Consider the following 26,482-nt stretch of genomic DNA (forward strand, 5'->3'; position numbering starts at 1 on the left):
TGAAGAGTGGCCTCGGTAGAAGACAAAACTTATTATTCAACTCTGCTCCAACTCTTTGTCATCTCTCTAATCTTTGTGCTTCTTCAAATAGCATATTACATTTTTAAATGCTCCTGGTATTTGAGAATGTGCCTAGATCTCTCAGTGTTCCTAAGAGGAGTATCTCAGTATCTTGCTTCAGGCTGTTTGGAAGCCAGAACTCAGGCAGCATCTTTTAAAAGTATGCAAATATATACAGCTTTGTGGGAACTTAAACATAAGTCCCACTAGCCAGGCGATCTGATGATGTACTCCAGGTTGCAGTGGCAAAAGCTGGGGCTTCAGACAATGGTATAGGCTCTATTTTATTAAAATATATTTGACTTACAATATTACAGTGGTTTCTAGTGTGCAACACAATGAGCAAAAACTTGAACATGAAGAGATGCTCAATTGCATAATTCACCAAGGACATGAAAATTAAAACTGCATTAAGGTAATCCTAGCATACTGGCTAAAATGTACAAGATTATAATACTAATATCAGCAGGTATTTTACAGTAACGAAAACTCTCAAACACCAGTTGATAAAGTTGGAACTAGCACAATCACTTTCAAAAATAATTTAGCAGTACCTTCTAAACTGAGCTTTCTAAAATAGTGTTATAAGCCAGGAATTCTATTCCCAGGTATATAAGCAACAGAAATTCAAGCCCACATGTACCAGGAGACCTGTACAAGAATATATGTAGTAGAGTTATTTGTATTAGCTTCAAAAGCAAGTTAAAGCTCTTTGTTGCCTTGAGGTCTTCCTGATGGACTGAGATGGAATAATCTCTATTTATCATTATATGCTTTCCTTGTCTCAGAGTGAAGTAGGTAGGATGTAACATAATATATGTATGTGATAGGCATTTGTAGATATGAAATTAAATGGTCCCTTAAGGGATTCCTTGGTGGCTCAGATGGTAAAGAATCCACCTGCAATAAGGGAGACATGGGTTCCATCCCTGGGTTGGGAAGATCCCCTGGAGAAGGGAACAGCCATCCACTACAGTATTCTTTGGAGAAGGAAATGGCAACCCACTCCAGTACTCTTGCCTGAAAAAGTCCATGGACAGAGGAACCTGGTGGGCTACAGTCCATGGGGTCGCAGAGAGTCGGACACGACTGAGCGACTTCACACTCACTCACTCATAGTATTCTTGTCTGGAGAATCCCATGGACAGAGGAGCCTGGCGGGCTACAGTCAGTGGGATTGCAAAGAGTTAGACACCAGTGCGGCACTTTCACTTTCACTTTACGAAGACCAGGATACAGACGCAGAAAGAAAAGGTGGGGAAAACTGCTTGAAAATAAGAAACTGGCATTCCTCATGGCAGGTTATGTCAGTATACCAGCATGAAATCCTGACTTTTAAAAAGTTATCGAAGCAATTCACATATACAGAAATTTTAAAATAAGCCAAACTGTATAGAAAGACATTGGAGAAGGAAATGGAAACCCACTCCAGTATTCTTGCCTTGAAAATCCCATGGACAGAGGAGCCTGGTGAACTACTGTCCATGGGGTCACAAAGAGTCGGACACGACTGACTGACTAAGCATATAGCATGTATAGAAAGACATAAAATAAAATATCTCCTTCCATTCCATAGTTCTGCAAATATAACCACTATTTTAGGTTTATTTCCCAGGAAGTAAGAAAGGATTCTTATACCAATTTATTTATACATGTACTCTATTTTTTACATTTACCCCAATGTAATATTAGTATAAATACCAATCTACTCCCCACTTTTTTCTCTTCACATTGATCAAAGCTGTCTTGCTTTCTTATATGCGCAAGCTTATCTCATTCTTAATGTCTTCATGGTGTGTTATTATTTAGATGTGTCAGAATATTCTTAAGTAGTCCAATGGTAATTCTGGAGACGGAAATGGCAACCCACTCCAGTATTCTTGCCTGGAGAATCCCAGGGACAGAGGAGCCTGGTAGGCTACAATCCATGGGGTCACAAGAGTCGGACACAACTTAGTGACTAAACCAACACCATGTTTATTCAGTCCTATAATGTTTCTTCCAGTGTTTAGCTATTATGAATGATGTCATAATAAACATTATTTTAGATCTATCTTCCATGCTTTCCTTAACGCATTTTTCCAGCAATAGAAATGTGGTGTCAAAACCCCTAACATTTATTTTTATCACTTTGATCACAGAGCAGGAAACTTTGATTAGTAGTTAAAGATGGGAACTCCCACTTCCTTTTTTCTAGTTTACTAACGCATCCTGCTCTTTGAAAAAGCTACTTCACAGATGCCTTTCTTAGTGCTAGGGTGATAGTGTACAGCTGTGAGATCAACGACAAACACGCTATTCCTGAGAAAGCTTCTCTTTTGGCCTCAGCCCTGGGCAGACCAAGTCTTCATGCTGCTGTGGGTATCACTGCTGATCCTGGGTAAGTAGAACAGCTAAACATGGGCCCTGGGTGGGGTTAGGACAGCATCTCTCTACCATGGACCTGGCTTTTTTGGGGGTCTCAGCCCCTGCTCAAAGATTCTTTCCTGCCTCAAGAGATTATGTTCTCTGACTTCACTATATAGCTCAGAGATTCTTCTTTTGAGGTTGCAAGAGTGATCAGAGCTTCAACTTTACAGAGAAGAAAACCACAGTGACCACAGCACTTAAGGGATTATTCATTTTTTTTCTACAAAAAATTACTACATCATGAAGTGCAGCAAGTGTATTCTGTTTGCTTGTTCATATGGTCTCATTCAGAGAAGACCTTAACTTTCTGTCTGCAAAGGAGGTGTGTTTATTCCTTATGTGACAATCCCAGACTGTGGTGCTGGACATGGGAGTGCAAGTTTTCTAAGACAAAAGATGTCTCCTTCTTTGGCACACAGATGCAAATGATATCAGTGATTGGCAGTTAAAGAGCACAAAGAAGGGGAAATGAAGACAAGGACTCACGGGGGAAGTGGGCAAGGCAGGGGAAAATCCTAAGATGCTTGATATTTTTTTTTTCCCCTTTGGGTTTATTGAAGCATAATTGACAAATTAAAATTATATGTATTTAAGATGTATAATGGCAACCCACTCCAGTATTCTCATCTGGAGAATCCCAGGGACAGAGGAGCCTGGGGGGCTGCCGTCTATGGGGTCGCCCAGAGTCGGACACGACTGGAGCGACTTAGCAGCAGCAGCAGCAACAAGGTGTATAAGATGTCTTGATACACATATATTGTGCAATAATGACCACAGTCAGCTAGTTAGCATTCCTCTCACTTCACATAATTAGTCACCTTGTGTGTGTGGTAAGAATACTCAGGATCAACTCTCTTAGCAAATTTCAACTTAACATTATTATTAACTAGTAACCGTACTCTACATTAGATCTCCAGGACTGCTTCATCTTACAACTGAAAGTTTGTTCCTTTGGCCAACATGTCCTCAGTTCTACAGCATACTCACTGTAGCAAACACCATTTTAGTCTCTGCTTTTGTGAGTTCAACTTTTTCAGATTGCACATGTGAGATCATGTAGTATTTGTCTTTCTTTGTGGCTTAGCATAATGTCCTCCAGGTTTATTCATGTTGTCACAATGTCAAGATGTCTTTCTTTCTTTAAAAGTTGAATAATATTCCATTGCATATATGTGTGTGTGTATATACACATACTACCTTTTATTTATCCATTAAACAGAAGACAGACACTTAAATTGTTTCAATATTCTAGCTACTGTGAATAATGTTGTAATGAATATGGGAGTGCAGGAATCTCATTGCGATACTAATTTCATTTTCTTCAGATATACACCCAGAAGTGGGATTACTGAATTATATGATAGTTTTACTTTTAATTTTTTAGGAACTTCCAGACTGTTTATGCATTATGACTGTGTGAATTATATTCTTGCCAACAATGTACAAGTTTTATCAACACTTGTTATCTTTTGTGTATTTGATAATAGCCAATCTAATTAGTGTGAGGTGTTATCTCCTGGTTTCGATTTGTTTCCCTGATTCTTACTAATGTTTGAGCATTTTTTTATAAACTTTTGGAGATTTCGTCTTCTATTGAGAATATCTATTCATATTCTTAGCTGTTTTTTAATCAGGTTATTTGTATTTTGCTGTTTATTTGTTAAAGTTCCTCAGACATTTTAACCCCTTATTGGATAGATGGTTTTCTTTTATTTTCTCCCATTTCATAGGTTACTCTTTATATTGTTGATTATTTCCTTTGTTTGCAAAAGTTTTTATTTTTGATGCAATCCCATTTGTTTTAGTTCTTATTTTTGTTGCCTATGCTTTTGGGGTCACAGCCAAAACTCATGTTCCAGGTCAATGCCAAGAAGCTTTCTCTCTTTTAGCAGTTCCCTTTTAGCAGTTTTACAGTTTCAGGTCATACATTTAAGTCATCTATTTCAAGTTGATTTTTGTATATGATGAGATACAAAAATCCAATTTTATTTGTTTTCATGTGGAAATTCAGTTTTCACAGAGTGATTTATGGAAGGAAATGTTCTTTACCCTTTGTCTGTTTTTGGTACGGATTTTGAAGATCAGTTCAGTTCAGTCGCTCAGTTTGTCCAACTCTTTGTGACCCAATGAACTGCAGCACGCCAGGCTCCCAGTCCATCACCAACTCCAGGAGTTTACCAAAATTCATGTCCATTAAGTCGGTGATGCCATCCAACCATCTCATCCTCTGTAGTCCCCTTCTCCTCCCGCCTTCAATCTTTCCCAACATCAGGGTCTTTTCAAATGAGTCAGCTCTTCCAACCAGGTGGGCAAAATATTGGAGATTCAGCTTCAACATCAGTCCTTCCAATGAACACCAAGGACTGATTTGCTTTAGGATGGACTGATTGGATCTCCTTGCAGTCCAAGGGACTCTCAAGAGTCTTCTCCAACACCATAGTTCAAAAGCATCAGTTCTTCAGTGCTCAGCTTTCTTCCTAGTCCAACTCTCACATCCATACATGACCACTGGAAAAACCATAGCCTCGACCAGACAGACCTTTGTTGGCAAAGTCATGTCTCTGCTTTTTAATATGCTGTCTAGGTTGGTTATAACTTTCCTCCAAGGAGTAGGCGTCTTTTAATTTCATGGCTGCAATCACCATCTGCAGTGATTTTGGAGCCCCCCAAAATAAAATCTGACACTGTTTCCACTGTTTCTCTCATCTATTTGCCATGAGGTGATGGGACCGGATGCCATGATCTTAGTTTTCTGAAGGTTGAGCTTTACGCCAACTTTTTCACTCTCTTCTTTCACTTTCTTCAAGAGGCTCTTTATAGTTTTTCTCCACTTTCTGCCATAAGGGTGGTGTCATCTGCATATCTGAGGTTACTGGTATTTCTCCTGGCAATCTTGATTCCAGCGTGTGCTTCATCCAGCCCAGCATTTCTCATGATGTACTCTGCATACAAGTTAAATCAGCGGGTGACAATATACAGGCTTGAAGTACTCCTTTCCCTATTTGGAACCAGTCTGTTGTTCCATGTCCAGTTTGAACTGTTGCTTCCTGACCTGCATACAGATTTCTCAAGAGACAGGTCAGGTGGTCTGGTATTCCCATCTCTTTCAGAATTTTCCCCAGTTTATTTTGAAGATCAGTTGACTATAAAAGTGTGGTTTCATTTCTAGGCTCTCTGTTCTGATCCATTGATCTATATATCTATTTTTATGCTAGTTTTGATTGTTTTTTATTGGAAAATAATTGTTCTACAATATTGTGTTAGCCTCTGCCATATATCAATATGAATAGTTTTTATTATTACAACAGCTTTGTAATAGTTAGAAGTCAGAAATTATGTTTTTTCCAGTTTTGTTCTTCTGGCTCAAGATAGTTTTGACTTTTGGGGAGTCCTTTGTATCTATTCAGATTTTTTCTTTGTGACTGCTATGGGACCTATATAAAATATAATTTAAATTAAGAAATTTATTTAAATCAAGTATTAAAACTCTACCCTTTAATTATCCTCCATTTTATTATAGATATCACAATTTACATACTTTTACATTGTGTATACATTAACAAATTATTGTAGCTATAGTTAATTTTTAGTACTTTTGTCTTTTAAAACTTTTTTGCTAGAGTTAAGTGTTTTACATACCACTATATAGGATTTTATGAATGTTTATTTCCCCTCAAACTTTGTATATTAAAATTTTGACCCTGAAGGTGATAGTATTAGGAGATGGAGGGGCCTTTGGGAAATGATTATGTCATGAGGTCACAACCATCATAAAAGAGATTAGTCCCCTTATAAAAGAGGTCAAATAGAGTCCTCTTATGCTTCTTCCATGTGAGATTATAGGGAGAAGGTGGCTGTCTATGATGAAGTGGACTGTGCCAGAGACAGTCAGCCAGTGTTACTAGCCTTCAGAAGTTTGAGAAATAAATTTCTGTTGTTTATAGGTTACCCAGTACAGCACTTTCATCATAACAAATTGTATAGACTAAGACACAGTATTTAGCATATTCTGAATTTGATTATATTAATCTTCCTCAATTCATGATGGAATTATGTCCTAATAAACTCATTATAAGCAGAAAATATCATAAGTCTAAAATGCATTTAATACACCCAGCCTATCAAATATTATAGCTTAACCTAGACTGCTTTAAACATGCTCAGAACACTACCTTAGCCTATAGTTGGGTAAAATCAGCTAACAGAAAGCCTATTTTATAATAGAGTGTTGAATAGTTCATGTAATTTACTGAATACTGCACTGAAAGTGAAAACTACGATGACTGCATAGATACAGAATTGTTGTAAGTGTGTCTGTTGTTTACCCCTGTGATTATGTGGCTGACTGGGAGCACTGGCACACTGCTGCTGCCCATCATCACAAGAGAGTATCATGCTGTGTGTTGCTGGCCCAGGAAAAGATCAAAATTCAAAGTCTGACTTCTACTAAATGCATATTGCTTTTGCACCATCACAAAGTTGAAAAATCATAGGTCAAACCATCTGCATATTCACCTTTACTAGTGAGTTTTACAATTTCATGTGTTTTCAAGTTGCCAGTGGCCTTTAATTTCAACTTGTAGAACTTCTCATATGTGTATGTATGTGTGTATATGTGTGTGTATGAAAGTCATTTAGTCATGTCTGACTCCTTGTGGCAGGGTCCTCTGCCCGTGAAATTCTCCAGGCAACAATACTGGAGTGGGTAGCCATTCACTTTCTCTGGGGAAACTTTCCAACCCAGAGATCAAACCCAGTTACCCTGCATTCAGGCAGATTCTTTACTGTCTGTGCTACCAGGGAAGCCCCATATGTAAGAATACATATAATATTTTCTCTTAGGCTGTGACTTGCCTTTGTATCTGGGTCACAGAACTGCTTCAGCAATAGAACTCAGTCTGAGGTTGATGGGCCTGCTACCAGGGGAATGGATGAGCATGGATTCTTTGGCAGAAGAGGCAGGTGGTAGGAGCATGGACAAGTGGGGCTAGAGTTGAGTCCACAGGAGAATGGGGCAGCTTACAGTCTGTAGCTGGGATGATAGTAAGTGAGTCACCTCCTAGGGCATGTGCCTACCTTCTCAAGTGGCCTTTCTTTGGTATTGGGCTCCAGTGGGGTTTCACAATGTCCCATCTAGATATCAAAGCTATCAGCTTTTGTTTAAAGTAGGCTGCCAAAAATTTGCTTCTGTAAGGGAAAGACTAGAGACCTCCTATTCTACCATCTTGTTTATGTCACTCCCAACAAATGACATTCTCATTGTGTCTGTGGGCATGTGTTAAGTCTATCAATTCACACGTATCAGCTGGTTGTTTTTTTAACCAAAGTTGAAAATATTAGAATAAAATATATTTATTCATTTGTTCAACAAATTATTCAGTAACATTAATACACAGCATTATGTTAGGTGCTAAGAATGATGAGAAGACATGGAAGTGAAGGTCACTCAGTCATGTCCGACTCTTTGTGACCCCATGTACAATACAGTCCATGGAATTCTCCAGGCCAGAATACTGGAGTGGGTAGCCTTTCCCTTCTCCAGGGGTCTTCCCCACCAGGGATAGAACCTAGGTCTCCTGCACTGCAGGTGGTTTCTTTACCAGCTGAGCCACCAGGGAAGCAGATCATAATCTGCATATCCATAATTCAATACACTAACTCTGTCTTCTCAAAACGTGGGGATCAAGCTTCATTACAATAATACTGGATCATTACTCATATTCTCCACCAAAAAACAAACAAAAAACTGATAATGGTTGTATCATGATAACAAAGTCCAGAAGAAATGTGTCCAGAACCCAGAGTACCTGCATTATATTGCCTAAAGTGTCGAGTTTATAACGGAAATATGAGACATGCATAGAAATAGGAGTTGGAACTGTATAGTGGGAATAAAGGGCATTTGAAAAATGACCAGTAAAATGACCCTAGTGAAATTAGGTGATATCTCAGCAAAAAAGCAGGGAGGCCAAAAGGCAGAGGGAAACATTCAAGCTATGCTAAGAAAAAAACCTATCAACCAAGAATTCCATCTTGACCAAAACTACCTTCTGAAAGATAGAGACAAAACAAGATGCTCTCAAATCAATAACTGAAAAAAATATATTAATAGACAGTTGCCTCACAGGAATTACAGGAGGAGTTCTTCAGCTTGAATACTAGGGATTCCAGAAAGTAGTTCATATTAACATTAACAAAGAGAAACATTTGTATATCTAATGCCATAAAAATAAAAGGCAGAAGTAATACAATTTTCTTTTAATTGATGTCAAAGGAACTATGTAAAATCCTATGTATGTCATGTGTTAGTACACTACAATATATAGCAATGTGATACCCACATTAGCATATTTGCCATTCAAAAGCACAAGTGTGGAGTAAACTGTACTGAGCAAAGGAAATGACCACAGATGGTACGTAAGTGTACCAAAATATTTGAGGGGGTTATATCATTAATATAATCTGCATGACAATAATAAAAAAAGTGAAAAGAGTAAAGCTTTATATGAATGATTTCTTGTATCACTGGGATTACGCTATGATAGTATGTAATCAATACATGTATTTTTAAAGAGGAACCTCTAAAATTTTTTTTAGATATCTAATGGAGAAGCCATTTAGAAATCAAAGTACTAGAATATATTCATTTAACGAAAAATAAATTTACAAAGGACTAAGAATTAAAAGTGTTAGTTGCTCAGTCATGTCCAACTCTTTGCAACCCCATGGACAATAGCCCACCAGGCTCCTCTGTCTATGGGTTTCTCCAGGCAAGAATACTGGGGTGGGTAGCCATCCCTTTCTCCAGGGGATCTTCCCAACTCAGGGATTGAACCTGGGTTTACTGTATTGCAGGCAGATTGTTTACCTTCTGGAAGAATTAAAAACTTAAGAACTGTAAAACACAAAAGGTAAAGGCCAGGTGTATTGCCTCTACGTCAATAATACTAACAGTGAATGAATGATATGGTCCAAACAGGAGGAAGAGAGTTTCACCTCATATGAAATACAAACCCTTATCCAAGTATGTACTATGTAGAAGAAGCAGACTATATTTTTTTAATTATCTTTTTTGTTTAATTTTATTTATTTATTCATTTATTTTCAGCTGTGATGACTTTCTATTGCTGAGCATGGGTTTTTTTCTAGCTGTGATGCTCGGCCTTCTCATTTGTAGTGGCTTCTCCTATTGTGGAGCACAGGCTCTAGAGTGCTGGCTCGTTATTTGCGTAGCATGTCCTCAGTTGCCCTGAGGCATGTGGAATCTTCCTGGACCAGGGATTGAATCTGTGTCCTGAGCTCTGGCAAGGAGATTCTTAACCACTAGGCCACCAGGGAAGTCTAGAAAGCACACTTTAGATGAAAGATACTAAGAGTGAAAATCCAAGTGTGTGATAGATATACCTGTGAATAACACCAACTTGAAAAGAGGCTGTATAAATATTGTGCAAAATGGACTTGAGAACAAAAAATATTAATAGAGATATTGAGGGATATTATATCATTCCCAAAGTCTCAAATGTTATGGCTTGCATCTGAAGTGAAACCTAGAAAAAAAAGGTGTAGCCTTTAATGCCTCTGCTAGCAAATGAGGGAGACCGAAAATCAGTAACATGTCTATTGACCTTAACAGACTTTAAAGATGACTCACCAAACCTGATTCGAAGAGAAAAAGAAAGAATAAAATTTAAAGTAGAGATGAATGAAATGGGGAGTGGAAAAATCATAGAAAAAAACCAGTGAAACCAAAAGTGAGTTCTATATAAAACTTAACAAAATTGACAAATCTTAAGCAAGGCTGATCTAGGAAAAAGAGGGAATATTCAAATTTGTACAGTCAGGAAGAATGAGGGATATTACTATGGACATTGCAGAAGTAAAAAGAACTATGAAAGAATTCTAAACAGACATTTCTCCAAAAAATATATACAGATGGCTAACAAACACATGAAAAGATGCTCAACATCACTCATTATCAGAGAAACGCAAATCAAAACCACAATGAGGTGCCATTACACGCCAGTCAGGATGGCTGCTATCCAAAAGTCTACAAGCAATAAATGCTGGAGAGGGTGTGGAGAAAAGGGAACCCTCTTCCACTGTTGGTGGGAATGCAAACTAGGACAGCCGCTATGGAGAACAGTGTGGAGATTTCTTAAAAAACTGGAAATAGAACTGCCAAATGACCCAGCAATCCCACTCCTGGGCATACACACCGAGGAAACCAGATCTGAAAGAGACACGTGCACCCCAGTGTTCATCACAGCCCTGTTTATAATAGCCAGGACATGGAAGCAACCTAGATGCCCACCAGCAGACAAATGGATAAGGAAGCTGTGGTACATATACACCATGGAATATTACTCAGCCATTAAAAAGAATTCACTTGAATCAGTTCTAATGAGATGGATGAAACTGGAGCACATTATACAGAGTGAAGTAAGCCAGAAAGATAAACACCAATACAGTATACTAATGCATATATATGGAATTTAGAAAGATGGTAACGATAACCCTATATGTAAAACAGAAAAAGAGACACAGATGTACAGAACAGACTTTTGGACTCTGTGGGAGAAGGCGAGGGTGGGATGTTTTGAGAGAAAAACATCGAAACATGTATATTATCAAGGGTGAAACAGATCACCAGCCCAGGTTGGAGGTATGAGACAAGTGTTCAGGGCTGGTGCACTGGGAAGACCCAGAGGGATCGGGTGGAGAGGGAGATGGGAGGGGGGATCAGGATGGGGAATACATGTAAATCCATGGCTGATTCACGTCAATGCATGGCAAAAACCACTACAATACTGTAAAGTAATTAGCCTCCAACTAATAAAAATAAATGGAAAAAAATAGAAAAAAAAAAAAAAGAATTCAATGAACAAATGTATGCCAACATCTAAGATGATTTACATGAGACGCATGATTTCCCCAAAGGAAACAAATTATTGAAACTATGAAAATAAAACAAAAATAAATAAACCAAAAACCCCAAAATCAAAACAACTACAAAAAGTGAAGTGCTTGAGGGACTTCCCCTGTGGCCCAGTGGTTAAGAATCCTTATTCCAATGCAGGGGATAGGGCTTGGATCCCTATTTGGGGAACTGTGATGCCAATGCCTCAGGGCAACCAAGCCTGTGCACCACAACTGATACCTGATGAAGCCAAATAAATATATAAATATACTTTAAAAAGGTGAAGTGTCTAAATTAGTAAACCAGAAAACACCCATAAAATAAACCTAGACTATACCTCTGAGTAGATGACTTCTATACAAAATTATCCAAAAGTTTTCAAAAATATATATTACTGTTGTTCACAAAGTCTTCTCAAAGGAGACGATACTTCACACTTATTTTGTGAGACTGTTACTACTGTAATATGAAAAGTGAAAAGTTAACTACCAAAACAAACAAACAAGTACTCAACCCTCAAAAAAACAAAAACTGTACACCTGAGACTTTCCTGGGGGTCCCCTGGCTAAGACTCCGAACTCCCAACTCAGGGGGCCCGGGTTCAATACCTGGTCAGGGAATGAGATCCCACATGCCATAACTAAGAGTTCACAAGCTGCAATTGCGGGTTCTTCTCAAATATGTCTTCTTCATGAACTTTGACCCTCTTTTTAACACTGATAAGTCTTCTCTCCAATAGGAGTCCTTTCATGGATTCAAAGAGACTTGCGGTTTCTGAATGCTTTCTCACAGTGTTTACATTGATAGGGTTTCTCTCTGGTGTGAAATCTTTCATGTGATTGAAAGCTTTTATGACTGCGAAAAGCTTTTTCACATTGTTTACATAGGATTTCTCTCCAGTGTGACTCCTTTCATGGAATCGAAGAGAACTGTGGTATCTGTATGCTTTCTCACAGTGTTTACATTGAGAAGACATGGGAAACAGCATGTTTGTACTTAGGAAGCTCACGATATAGAAGGGTCTTCATTCAACGAGGACAATGTACAAGATATATCTATGCAACAAGAGCTCATTTAAACAATTATTCAAGCAAAAGTTACCAATAATGGTAAAAGAGGATAGTAAGCTATATGCCGAGTCATTGGTAACGACTTCATGAAACAGAGGGACAGTAAGAGCTAGAGGGGGCAGGGATGGAGTGCAGGAAAATGTAATTAAAAAGGACCTCAGAGTTGGAAGCTGCATGGAATACTCCAGAAATGGGAAGACGTCCTGGTGTGGCACCAAAACAGAGGAGCAGGACAGGGTAATGGCCAGGAGCATATGATTTGGGATCAAACAAAATGGGTTCAAATAAATGGGTTAAAAACTATATTCTGCCCCTCAGTTCAGTTCAGTTCAGTTCAGTCGTGTCTGACTCTTTGTGATCCCATGGACTGCAGCATGCCAGGCGTCCCTGTCCATTACCAGTTCCCAGAGTTTGCTCAAACTCATGTCCATTGAGTCGGTGATGCCATCTCATCGTCTGTTGTCCCCTTCTCTTCCTGGCTTCAATCTTTCTCAGCATCAGGGTCTTTTCAAATAAGTCAGTTCTTCTCATCAGGTGACCAAACTATTGGAGTTTCACTTCAGCATCAGTCCTTCCAATGAATATTCAGGATGGATTTCCTTTAGGATGGACTAATTGGATCTCCTTGCAGTCCAAAGGACTCTCAAGAGTCATCTCCAATACCACAGTTCAAAAGCACCAATTCTTCACTGCTCAGCTTTCTATATGTCCAACTTTCACATCCATACATGACTACTGGAAAAACTATAGCTTTGACTAGATGGACCTTTGTTGGCAGAGTAATATCTCTGCTTTTTAATATGCTGTCGAGGTTGGTCATAACTTTTCTTTCAAGGAGCAAATGTCTTTTAATTTCATGGCTGCACTCACCGTCTGCAGTGATTTTGGAGCCCAAAAAATAAAGTCTCTCACTGTTTCCCCATTTATTTGCCATGAAGTGATAGGACCAGATGCCGTGATCTTAGTTTTCTGAATGTTGAGTTTTAAGACAACTTTTTCACTCTCTTCTTTCACTTTCATCAAGAGGCTCTTTAGTTCTTCTTCACTTTCTGCCATAAGGGTGGTGTCATCTCCATATCTGAGGTTACTGATATTTCTCCCAGCAATCTTGATTCCAGCTAGTGCTTCATCGAGTCCAGCATTTCTCATGATGTACTCTACATAGTAGTTAAATAAGCAAAGTGACAATATACAGCCTTGATGTACTCCTTTTCCTATTGGGAACCAGTCTGTTGTTCCATGTCTTGTTCTAACTGTTGCTTCCTGACCTGCATACAGATTTCTCAAGAGGCAGGTCAGGTGGTCTGGTATTCCCGTCTCTTCCAGAATTTTCCACAGTTTGCTGTGATCCACACAGTCAAAGGCTCTGGTGTAGTCAATAAAGCAGAAATAGATTTTTTTTTTTCCTGGAACTCTTGCTTTTTTGATGATATAATGGATTTTGGCAATTTGATCTCTGGTTCCTTTGCCTTTTCTAAATCCAGTTTAAACATCTGGAAGTTCCCAGTTCACATACTGTTGAAGCCTGGCCTGGTGAATTTTGAGCATCATTTTGCTAGCATGTGAGATGAGTGCAATTGTGCAGTAGTTTGAACATTCTTTGGCATTGACTTTCTTTGGGATTGGAATGAAAACTGACGTTTTCCAGTCCTGTGGCCACTGCTGAGTTTTCCAAATGTGCTGGCATATTGAATGCAGCACGTCAGCAGCAGCATCTTTTAGAATTTGAAATAGCTCAACTAGAATTCCATCACCTCCACTAGCTTTGTTCATAGTGATGCTTCCTAAGGCCCACTTGACTTCACATTCCAGGATGTCTGGCTCTAGGTGAGTGATCACACCATCATGATTATCTGGGTTGTGATGATTTTTTTGTATAGTTCTTCTGTGTATGCTTGCCACCTGTTCTTAATATCTTCTGCTTCTGTTAGGTCCATAACCGTTTCTGTCCTTTATTGTGCCCATCTTTGTGTGAAATGTTCCCTTGGTATCTCTAATTTTCTTGAAGAAATATCTAGTCTTTCCCATTCTATTGTTTTCCTCTATTTCTTTGCGTTGATCACTGAGTAAGGCTTTCTTATCTCTCCTTGCTCTTCTTTGGAACTTTGCATTCAGATGGGTATATGTTTCCTTTTCTCCTTTGCCTTTCACTTCTCTTCTTTTCACAGCTATTTGTAAGGCCTCCTCAGACAACCATTTTGCCTTTTTGCGTTTCTTTTTCTTTGGGATAGTCTTGATCACTGCCTCCTGTACAATATCACAAATATCCATCCTTAATTCTTCAGGCACTCTGTCTATCAGATCTAATCCCTTGAATCTATTTGTCATTTCCACTGTATAACTGTAAGTGATTTGATTTAGGTCATATCTGAATGGTCTAGTGGTTTCCCCTACTTTTTTTAATTTAAGTTTGAATTTGGCAATAAGGAGTTCATGATTTGCACCACAGTCAGCTCCCAGTCTTATTTTTCTGGCTGTATGGAGCTTCTCCATCTTTAGCTGCAAAGAATATAATCCATCTGATTTTGGTATTGACCATTTGGTCATGTCCATGTGTAGAGTCTTCTGCCTCTACCAGCTACCAAACAGTTTCTCATCTGTAAAATTGGGATAATTGTAGAATTTTCCTCATAGGGATAGTGATAAGATTACATGAAATAACATAGGTGAATATCTACCATATAGAATATACTCAAAAAAGTATTTGTTGTTGTTGTTCATCATTCAGTTGCCAAGTTGCATTCAACTCTTGTGACCCCATGGACAGTAGCACACCAGGCTCCTTTGTCCTCCACTGTCTCCCATAGTTTGTTCACGCTTTGACTATATTGACCTTTGTTGGCATAGTGATGTCACTGCTAGCCTAAACAGTTTCTTGTCTGTAAAAGGAGGACAACTATCAAACTCTCCTCATAAGGATAGTGAATAGATTACATGGAATGATATAGGTTGAATATCTATCATGTAGAATACACTCAGAAAAATTATTGCTACTTATAGAACAATACAAAATCCATGGTGTCGAGGTTTTCAGAAAATGGCAAATAATCCATTGTTCTGAATATAACACTTAGGTTTGGATTACTTCTCCATCAGCCCCATGCGGACAGAGATAATATCCCTTTTGCTCACTGCTGGATTTCCATTGCCTTGTCCAGTTTCTAGATATGATTAGACAAATTCCACAAATTCCTGTTGAATGAATGACTCAAGTCTGTTCCTCATTGGAATGTGTAATCAATGTACAAACTTGTCAATTTTGCCTTCTCTGCCTCTTGATGACCCCTTTCTCAAACCTGTATCCTCTCAAACTGGAGTTGAAAGAGACACATGTACTGCAGTGTTAATTACAGCACTGTTTACAGTAGCTCGGACATGGAGGCAACCTAGATGTCCATCAGCAGATGGATGGATAAGGAAGTTGTGGTACATATACACAATGGAATATTACTCAGCTATAAAAAGGAACAAATTTGAGTCAGTTCTAATGAAGTGGATGAAATTGGGGCTTATTATACAGAATGAAGTAAGTCAGAAAGAGAAAGACAAATACTGTATTTTAATGCATACGTATGGAATTTAGAAAGACAGTACCGACAATACAACATGTAGGGCAACAGAGGAGGCACAGATGGAGAACAAAGGAGAACAGATTTTTGGATTCCCTGGGATAAGGGGAGGGTGGGATGATTTGAGAGAATAACACTGAAAAATCTACATTACCATATGTAAAATAGATGACCAGTGCAAGTTCGATGCATGAAGCAGGGCACCCAGCGGCAGTACTCTGGGCAAACACAGAGGGATAGGGAAGGGAGGGAGGTAGGAGGGGGGTTCAGGATGCAGGGACCACGTGTACCTGTGGCCAATTCATGTTGATGTATGGCAAAAACCGTCACAATATTGTAAAGTAGTTACCCTTCAATTAAAATAAATAATTAAAAAACCCCGTATCCTCTCAAGTAGAGGTACTTACTGATCTAGTACTTCTAATTAATTCACTGTTCAATAATCATTCGTGAAACATGTCTGATGAGTTAGGCACTGTTATAAATTCTGTGTGATGTGTGGTGAAAATAAGGAGTCCCCGCTGTCATACAGATTCTATTGTAGAGAAGGGAAAGTGAACAAACAAACAAGTAAGATAATTTCAAATAAATAGTCTGAAGAAAATCAAGTATCAGTATACCTTTCTCTGCCTTCTCTCCAGTCTTTCTGATTTACCTCTTCCAGAGTGCTCCAACTAAGTTACAACTTTTAATTTTGTCACTCCTCCACTTGAAACATTTCCATGGTTCCCTGTTACTCTTATGATGAAACCATAGCTTCTTACCACTCATAATTTAGACCCTGTCTGCTTGTCCAATCTGATTTCCCTTAAATTCTCTACCTTCCAGAACCACTCTCCTACCCAGCTGAACACCAGTGCTGTTTCTTCACATCTGGGGCCTTTCTGTCTCGACTACCCTTTCCATCATCTCTTGCCACACAGAAACACCTTTCCCTGGCTGATTCCTATGTTCTCATTCAGTTTTCTCAAGCATCACTTCCTTTGCTACACACTCACTCCCACACACAGACCCTACATATCGGGATGGGTGACCCTTCTGCCTTTATGATGCCCCCATGTGTATTTTTAGCATTTACACCCTGTATTATAATACTTTCTTCAGATTTCTGTTCACCAACCCCCTCCAAATTAACTTCATGCTATCAGATACTATTTTTTTAATTCATGTTAATAGTCCAAGCACAATGACCAGTATATATAGACATTTGAGAGATGACTGCTATATTTTAAAAATAAATTTTAATGAAAAATAGTAAGTGAATGGGAAAAAACAAGTATTACTTTTGAAAAGCCAAAGAATCTCTGCTCTGTACTCATCTCTGGCTCTTTATATTTTTACAGCTCCTGTCGGTGGACAGTTTGGTGAGTTCTCCTTTCTTACGTTCTTCAGTGTCACTGGATAAGAGTGTCTCTCTAATAAATATGAAATATTTGTGACAATTGTCTGAGGATCTCTAATATCTCCTGTTTCTCTTGCTGACATTGACAAGGATGTGAAAGTGTTACCCGGTTTACTTGCATTGCCCTATGGCCTGGATAGCTACATAGCTTCCCTCCCTGGAAGGAGTAGCAAATGCTCAAGCAGCTACTGGCCTTCCCTGGGCCCTGCACTTACTCCTGTTGTAAATGAACCTCAGATCACAAGGCAGGACACCTTAACTCCATGTCAAATTTTTAGGACTTGGGATAAAATGTTCTCCAGTCATCAAACCCAAAAAACTGCTCTGAAAACATCACAGTGGAAATGTTTCATTCTCTACAATTTTCTCTCCAGGAAATGTGTGGAGGATAGAGCATCCAACAAATGGGCCCTTAAAAGGAAGAAATGCACAATAAGAGGAGATTGGGGGAAAAGATAAATTGTCTGTATCCTACATTTTTTAGAGTTCTGACTCTTCATTGACATTCGTTTGGATCAGAGGGCATCTTGGATATTTAAAGACCCATGAATAGCAAGAATTGTCTACAACCTCTCTCCTGTCCAAAATCAGATGCATCAGTGTTTCATCCTTATCTAGACCATCTCTGGATTCTAGCTAACACCTTGTCCATTCCTTGCTTTACCATAATTAGCTATGATGGACTTTTTATTTATTTTTTTTGATAGTGAAACAGTTAAGTGTTTATTAGGAGGAAAAAGGGTACAGTGCATGTGGATAAATACACGGGCAGACTCAGAGAGAGAATTGCTTCATCATGGTCATTTAAATCACTCACATGGGGCATTTCTTCCTTGTTCCCTTTGGCCAATCATTTTGATTTGCCTGGTTCTGAGTCTGTATTTGGTATATCTAAGGATCCTCCCACGTGTGTGTACGCATCTCTTAGCCAAGATGGATTCAGGTGAAGAGACTTGTGTATAGATTGAGCATCGCTATTTTTTTTTTTTTTGATAGGCAAGAAGTAAATTTATTAATATAGGATGCTTGTAAGAGATGCAAATGGGCAGGCGAGGAAGCTCTGTCCCCAGGATTGAGTGGGCTATAGTTTTATAATGAAAAAAAAGAGGAGGGGAGAAGACCTCTTTCTTCAAGTACTTGTAGATGCAGACATAAGGCATACATCATTAGCTCCTCCTTCATATTAGGCAGAAAATTGTCTGACCCTATGAAGTCAAACTAGGATTATCATATTAGTGGAAGGGTGGTGACAGTTCTTCCGTCTAGTGACCTGGGGCATATCTTGTGGTTTTGTTTATGGTTTTATAATTAAGCAAGCTTGCTTCATTGACCAATGTTCCAATAACTTTCTTGGGCTATCATTAACTTGCAATGGCCTCCCAAATTTTCCTAAGTTTCCTTCCCTATCTATAGTCCCCTACTAAGATCATCACTCTCTTTTGTCAAGGAGCTTTCTAGTCGGGAAGGCTTTCTTGACTTTGAGAATGAGAAATACGTGGTCTTATCTTTATCTTTTTCCATATATCATCTATAAAATGAAAGTGTTAAGCAAGTTAATCTCTCAAGCTTTCGTCAGTGCCAAAATCTTAATATGATTTATCCCTTTTTTTGTGCAAAGTGCAAAACTGTGATTTTAACAACTCCTTGGGAAGTTCTTATGAGTTTATGAAAATGATAAAGTGGCAGAGGATGACTTTTTCCGGGATCCAATTCCATAACAGACTAACCAACCATTTTTCCTATTGACATTTGGCAGTGAATCTTGCTGGTATTGCAATCTTGAAACCACTTTGCTCACTGCCGTCTCCTCAGCAGACACTTTCTTCTGGGTGAGAGCTCTGGTTGAAACAAAGCCATGAACAGTGACCTTTCCCAGGGGATTTCTTGGGGATCCTCCAAAGTCAAGGCCTCTGGTCTGTGCCTCACAAACCACTGCGATGGGACTGTAGGCCACTCCACCTCAGATTCTTTCTTTTTCCTCCACAGCAACTGAAGTAAAATCTGTTATTTCCCTCCATCCTCCATGGACCACTCTCTTCCAAGGAGAGACTGCAACACTGATTTGCAAAGCACTTCAGTTCAATGCAGCACAGAAAATAAAATGGTACCGTTGGTATCTTCCTGGAGAAATACAGACTGAGACAGCACAGAACACCTATGAGGTCCGTGAATCTGGAGGGTACAAATGCCAGGCCCAGGACGCACACTCAAGTGATCGTGTGGACTTGATCTTTTCTGCAGGTGGGAAAGAAATGAAAGGAAAAAAAGTTTAGGAATAATAACGTGACTCAAAACCCAGCTGCATGTACTAATTCAAAAGCTATAGAACTAGGGCCCAAGAATTTATATATTTTACAAGCTGCTCAGGTAAAAGAAAATTTGAGAAGCAATTTATTTGAATGGTTTCTGAATCTATGTTTAGTTTGAGGCTTATAAAATTTATTTGGAATAAAAATCTATGTGAGGATTTGTTAATATTTTATAGATAGGTAAATAGAAGATAGAGAGGAAGTAATTTCCATTTCTGTCTTAAAACCACCTATTTTGAATGAATTTGAGGCAGTATCTTTCTAGTTATAATATAATGCTCTTTAATTTAGTGAAAAAGGAACAGTATAGTAGCAAAGAGCTAAGAAAATGCTTAGCCTCTTTGACCTGACAATTCTTCTCTTAAGAATTTACCTACTGAAATAGTCATAGATATACAACCAAAATTGAAGAATCTTAAATGGTCAAGAAGAGAAAATTCATTAAACAAATTATCTTACTGCCATTGAAGGAAAACGTTGTGGTCATTGAAAACCAGGTTAAGGAATGATATTGATGACATAGGAAAGTATTCATAGTAAAGTAAGTGAAAAGCAAATTATCAAGTGGATAAATATTTTAATTTCATAAAAAGAAATACATACAGGCTTTTATGTACATGCACATAGATAAAAGAACTAGAAAAATATATGCTAAAATCTGGGTGGTGAGTTGATAAGATTAATTTGCATTTCTGTTTTAAGCATTTTCTCAAGCATATGTGTTCCTTTTAAAGCCAGGGGAAAAAGGGATTTCCCTGGTGGTCCAGTGGTTAGGACTCTGTGCTTTCATTTCAGGGAGCATGGATTTGATCCCTGGTTGAGGAACTAAGATCCCACAAGACATGTGGCATGGCCAAAAATAAATAAATTAATTAAATAGATAAAATCAGAAAAAAGAAATGATGATTACTATAAGAATACTTTTTCCTAGTCCCCAGTCTTTTAAAGTCTTTTAGAATAATAGTGAAAAGAAGGGAGAAACAGTCAGAAGAAACAAACAGCTGCCCTTGTGTTTCCTACAGCCAACCTGATCCTGCAGGCTCCATTTGATGTGTTTGAAGAAGACTCCGTGGTTCTGAGATGCCAAGCAAAGGCAAACATAGTACTAACTAACATGACATTGTACAAGAATGGGAAAATCCTGGAAACCCTTAACAAAACTTCTGACTTCCATATTCATCAAGCAAGTATGAAGGACAATGGTGAATATCACTGTAGTGGAGTTAAAGATAATCACTTGGTTTCTTCAAACAAAATTAAAATCATAGTCCAAGGTAAAGTGTTCTTTATTTTGTGAAATAGGTTAGTCAAAATGAGGACTCCTGAGATTGTACAGGATAAAAAGGGCGGACTGAAATGCTACTGAATCTCAGAGAGCATTCCTACAAGGAATAGAGAAAGTACTACTATGCTTTGGGCTGAAGGATATTAGTAATCAAAGGCTGCATCTTTTCTGCCTGCTTTTGTATGTTCTGCTTGTGCTGAGGATGAACTGTGTTTTTCTCCAAAGCAGTTCCAAGCCTCAGTTCCCTGAGAAATATTGTGATCCTTCTCTCTAGAGCTGTTTCCAAGTCCCGTGCTGAGAGCCAGCTCCACCCAGCCCACTGAGAGGGACGCAGTGACCTTGACCTGTGAGACCCAGATCTCTCAACAGAGGCCAGAAGGCCAGCTCCTGTTCCGCTTCGTGAAACAATCAAACAACGTGGGGTCAGACTGGAAAAACTCCCCAGAATTCCAGTTCTCTCCCATACGGAAAGAAAACTCAGGGTCTTATTGGTGTGAGGCATGGAGAGTGAATTCCCATGTCCAGAAACGGAGCCAGGAATTACAGATACAGGTACGAGGTAAGTGTTAGTGGGTTCTGAGATTTGCCAGAATGGGGCTGAGAAGGGCCAGGCAGAATGACACAACAGTTTGTTTTTCTTTCAGTACTGTGAGACACAACTTGTTCTTTTCCCTCTGAGGTTTGGCTTCCTTGATATCTTTTTTTTTTTTTCCTGGTGGGCCTATAGGCATGGGCTTCCCAGGTGGTGCTAGTGGTAAAGAACCCGCCTACCAATGCAGGAGACATAAGAGCCCTGGGTTCGATCCCGGGGTGGGGAAGATCCCTTAGAGCAGGTCATGGCAACCCACTCCAGTATTCTTGCCTGGAGAGTTCCATGGACAGAGGAGCCTGGCAGGCTACAGTCCACAGGGTCACAAAGAGTTGGACACAACTGTAGAGACTGAGCACACACACATACTCTATAGGCATAAACCAGATGCTACCACAGAGCACTTTGACTGAGCTAGATGGACTCTACTCAGCCAGATGGACAGATTCTTAGAATGCTAGTTGCCTGGAGCTGAGCACTTGAGAATAAGAAAACTAAAGGACAAGAGCTTGGGGAGCAAATATTTCTAACTGGATGTATTTAGGGATGATGTTTTTCCCACTGGGCTTCCCTTGTGGATCAGATGGTAAAGAATTTACCTGCAATGCCAAAGACCGGAGAACAAAGATTAATAATATCTAGACTAATATCAAGGGCTTCCCTGGTGGCTCAGATGGTAAAGAATCTGCCTGCAATGTGGGAGACCTGGGTTCAGTCCCTGGGTTGGGAAGATCCCCTGGAGAAGGGAAAAGCTGTCCACTTCAGTATTCTGGTCTGGAGAAGTCCATGGACAGTCCAGGGGGTCACAAAGAGTCGGAAACAGCTGAGCGACTTTCACTTTCACTTTGTACCCACTATTGCTTTTTCCTAAGTCTCTGAAACTGTATAGATCATCAAGCATGAATGCTAACCAATGGTTAAATGCCTCTTCTGATTTATTTTGACCTATTGATATTTCAAAGGAGCATTAGGAAGGATGCAGATCTGGGGTGCAGGCTCTCCTGGGTGAGGAAGGAGTGAAAATGGTTAGCATTCTCCATCAGTTTGCTCCCATTCCCAAGCAAAAGAGATGATTCCATGTTTCTTCCAAACTGTCTGAAATTGAAAGTGTTACTTGCTCAGTCCTGTCCAGCTCTTTGTGACCCCATGGGCTAGAGCCCACCAGGCTCCTCTGTCCATGGAATTCCCCAGGCAAGAATACTGGAGTGGGTAGTCATTCCCTTCTCCAAGGGATCTTCTCAACCCAGGGATCAAACCCAGGTCTCCCACATTGCAGGCAGATTCTTTACCATCTGAGCCACCAGGGAAGCCCTTGATATTAGTCTAGATATTATTAATCTTTGTTCTCCAGTCATAGGCAACATTTTTTTCTTAGGTATATGATTTGGACTGGGCAATTCAGCGGAAGTGGAGAGGGTGTTGCTCAATAGTTGCAACACAGTGATTTCTAGCACAGGATCTCCCTTCGTGTTACTAATGGAACTCAGACCCCAAATCCTACTCCTTATCTGTTCCCAGGTATCTTCCTTTGTTCTTCAAGCCTCCAGGATGACTCAAAAAGGCATTGCCCTTAGCCAATATCCTAGTGTAAAACCATAACCGCCTGGAGTGTAGAACACTTTCATCCCAGATTTTCCTATTTTAGGAGGACTGTCACAGGTCCACCTCCTCTGACAATCTAACTGACAGGCAGAGGTGTTAAGAAGTGCTTACTCCAGGGCAAGCTTGCTGTATATGCCAATGACTGATTTTCAACAAAGCACCGAAGTTGTCACAGCTTCAGAACAAGTACCTCCAGGGCCAAGTCTTCCTGTCCTTTGCCATCCCCACCACTTCAGTGTTGGGCACTGGGAGTAATTTCCAGGATGACTGGCCCATGCTTTGTCAGGAAGGGCATGAGGAGAAGGTGGGCATTTTATTCCTTGTGGAATAAATGCTTCCTGGTGGCTCAGGTAGTAGAGAATCTGCCTGAAATGTGGGAGACCTGGGTTTGATCCCTGGGTTGGGAAGACCCCCCTTGGAGAAGGGAATGACTACTCACTCCAGTATTCTTGCCTGGAAAATCCCATGGACAGAGGAGCCTGCTGGGCTCTAGTCCATGGGGTCACAAAGAGTTGGACAGGACTGAGCAAATAACACTTTCAGGAACTGGTGGATGCTCCACCAGTTCGTTAGGAATTGAAGTTCTCCCAAACCATTGTCTCTCCAACACTTTCTCCCTCTTCCCAAGCAGAAATCTCAGTTCCCCCCCAGGTCAACTTCACATCAGGTCAGCAGACTTAGCCCTTCTCTTTCTGTGACTCCTTCTTCTGTGTCTCATTCTGTGACACCCCAATGCCAAGAATCTCACGTGTCATTTTTATTCATTTAGAAATTGTCCAAGTACACTACTACCCAGAGTTCGTGTTTGAAGGTCAGGAGCTGGTTCTCATCTGCTCAGTGAATGGAGCTACAAAGCCCATCACAGTCTCCTGGTACAAAAAACAAGACAGACTGCAGAAGGACATAGAGCTTCAAACTTCCTCAAAAACAGAATTCACAATCCCTGTGGTGCAAAACAGCGATGCTGGAGAATATTACTGTATTGCCAGAAACAGTCGCTTTTCCAAACAGAGCAACTCAGTGATCATCAGTGTGAAAGGTGTGTCTGCCAAGTATCATTTGCAGAATGGCTTTTCAAACTTTGTAAAGATCATGAGGTGGTTGAGTGGGAGTGGGTGTTGATTGTTGCCAATAATTTACTGCTATGAATAATCTACCAGAAGTTAGACTAGCAGCAGGGGGATTTAGGGGTAGAATGGGTGGGAGCTTTTGGAAACTCCTATAAATGGAGGACAGAAAAAGTATTCAATGATTGGCATATGTGTGGGGTCTTCATATTTAAAAATTTCTTTTTAAATGCAATGGTTCCTGAATAAATAGAATTTTAGAGCTGGAATGATCTGGGGCCGTGTCTCTTGATAGGAGGGCCCTCTTTCTCTTGTAGTAGATCACCTTCTCTCTGTGTCTTCATATAATCTTTCCTCTCTGTCCTTGAAGAGAGAAAGGTCTCTGGTATCTTCCTCTCCTGTAAGGACGCCAGTCCTATCTGATTAGGGGATCAATCTTCTCTTATGACCTCACTTAACCTTTGTTGTTGTTCAGTCTCTAAGTTGTGTGCCACTCTTCGCAACCCCATGGACTGCAGCATGCCAGGTTCCCCTATACTTCACTATCTTCCAGAGTTTGCTCAAATTCATGTCCATAGAGTCAGTGATTCTATCTAACCATCTCATACCCTGTCACCCCCTTCTCCTCTTACCCTCAATCTTTCCCAGCATCAGGGTCTTTTCCAATGAGTTGGATCTTCGCAACAGGTGGCCAAAGTATTGGAGCTTTAGCTTCAGCATCAGTCCTTCTAATGAATATTCAGGGTTGATTTCCTTTAGGATTGACTGGTTTGATCTCCTTAGAGTCCAAAGGCCTCTCAAGAGTCTTCTCTAGCACAACAATTTGAAAGCATCAATTCTTTAGCACTCAGTCTTCTTTATGGTCCAGTTCTCATATTCATACCTGACTGACTACTGGAACAGCTGTGTCATTGATGACTATACAGACCTTTGTCAGTAAAGTGATATTTCTGCTGTTTAATATGCTGTGTTTTAGGTTTGTCATAGCTTTCCTTCCAAGGAATAAGCATGTTTTAATTTCGTGGCTGTAGTTACCATCTGCAGTGATTTTGGAGCCCAAGAAAAGAAAATCTGTCACTGCTTCCACTTTTTCCCCCTTCTATTTGCCATGAAGTGATGGGATCAGATGTCATGATCTTCGCTTCATTGAAAAAGCTAGCTTTTTCACTCTCCTCTTTCACCCTCATCAAGAGGCTCTTTAGTTCCTCTTTACCTTCTGCCATTAGAGTGGTGTCATCTGCATATCTGAGGTTGTTGATACTTCTCCTGGCAATCTTGATTTCCACTTGTAATTCATCCAGTCTCGCATTTCACATGATGTGCACTGCATATAAGTTAAATAAGCAGGGTGACAATATACAATCTTGTTATACTCTCCCCAATTTTGAACCAGTCCATTGTTCCATGTCTGGTTCTAACTGTTTCTTCTTGACCTGCATATAGGTCCCTCAGGAGACAGGTAAGGTGGTCTGGTATTCCTGTCTCTTTCTTTAAAAAAAAAAAAAAAGTTTTATTTATTTATGGCTGCAATGGGTCTTTATTGCTGCACCTGGGCTTTCTCTAGTTGCAGTAGGGGCTACTCTTCATTGAAGTGAGGGCTACTCTTTGTTGCAGTGAGCAGACTTCTCATTGCAGTGGCTTCTTTTGTTATGGAACATGGGATCTAGGTACTCAGGCTCAGTAGTTGTGGCAAACAGGCCTAGTTGCCCCATGGCCTGTGGGAATCTTCCTGGACCAGGGCTCAAATCTGTATCCCCTGCATTGCAAGGCAGATTCTTAACCACTGAACCACCAGTGAAATCTGGTTTTCCCATCTCTTTAAGAATTTTCCACATTTTGTTGTGATCCACACAGTCAAAGTCTTTAGCATTGTCAGAAGCAGATGTTTTACTGGAATTCCCTTGCTTTCTCTATGATCTAATGAATGTTGGCAATTTGATCTCTGATTCCTCTGCCTTTTCTAAATCCATCTTGTACATCTGGAAGTTCTCAGTTCACATACTGCTGAAGACTAGATTGAAGGATTTTGAACATAACCTTGCTAGTGAGTGAAATTAGCGCAACTGAATGGTAGTTGGAACATTCTTTGGCATTGCCCTTCTTTGGGATTGGAATGAAAACTGACTTTTTCCAGTCCTGTGGCCACTGCTGTTTTCTAAATTTGCTGAAATGTTGAGTGCAACACTTTGATAGCACCATCGTT

At 39.8% G+C, this 26,482-nt stretch overlaps 1 protein-coding gene across 5 annotated transcripts in view; it reads left to right on the top strand.

Annotated features, from left to right (window-relative positions):
* The first annotated feature begins 2,286 nt into the window (after nt 1–2,286).
* LOC133040584 (Fc receptor-like protein 5) overlaps nt 2,287–26,482 on the top strand; it is a 64,880-nt gene continuing 40,684 nt past the window's right edge. For 3 of the 5 annotated variants that reach the window (XM_061120453.1, XM_061120455.1, XM_061120457.1), the window contains exons 1-6: nt 2,287–2,440; nt 17,369–17,389; nt 19,414–19,668; nt 20,759–21,010; nt 21,296–21,580; nt 23,982–24,251. In XM_061120453.1, the coding sequence (XP_060976436.1) occupies nt 2,410–2,440; nt 17,369–17,389; nt 19,414–19,668; nt 20,759–21,010; nt 21,296–21,580; nt 23,982–24,251 (1,114 nt within the window). In that variant the 5' untranslated portion in view covers nt 2,287–2,409. Of the gene's footprint in view, nt 2,441–17,368; nt 17,390–19,413; nt 19,669–20,758; nt 21,011–21,295; nt 21,581–23,981; nt 24,252–26,482 lie in introns of those variants that run through there. The other 2 variants (XM_061120454.1, XM_061120458.1) reach the window with 2 other exon arrangements.

The sequence above is a fragment of the Dama dama genome, chromosome 20 (assembly GCF_033118175.1).
Source record: "Dama dama isolate Ldn47 chromosome 20, ASM3311817v1, whole genome shotgun sequence".
Classification (NCBI taxonomy): domain Eukaryota; kingdom Metazoa; phylum Chordata; class Mammalia; order Artiodactyla; family Cervidae; genus Dama; species Dama dama.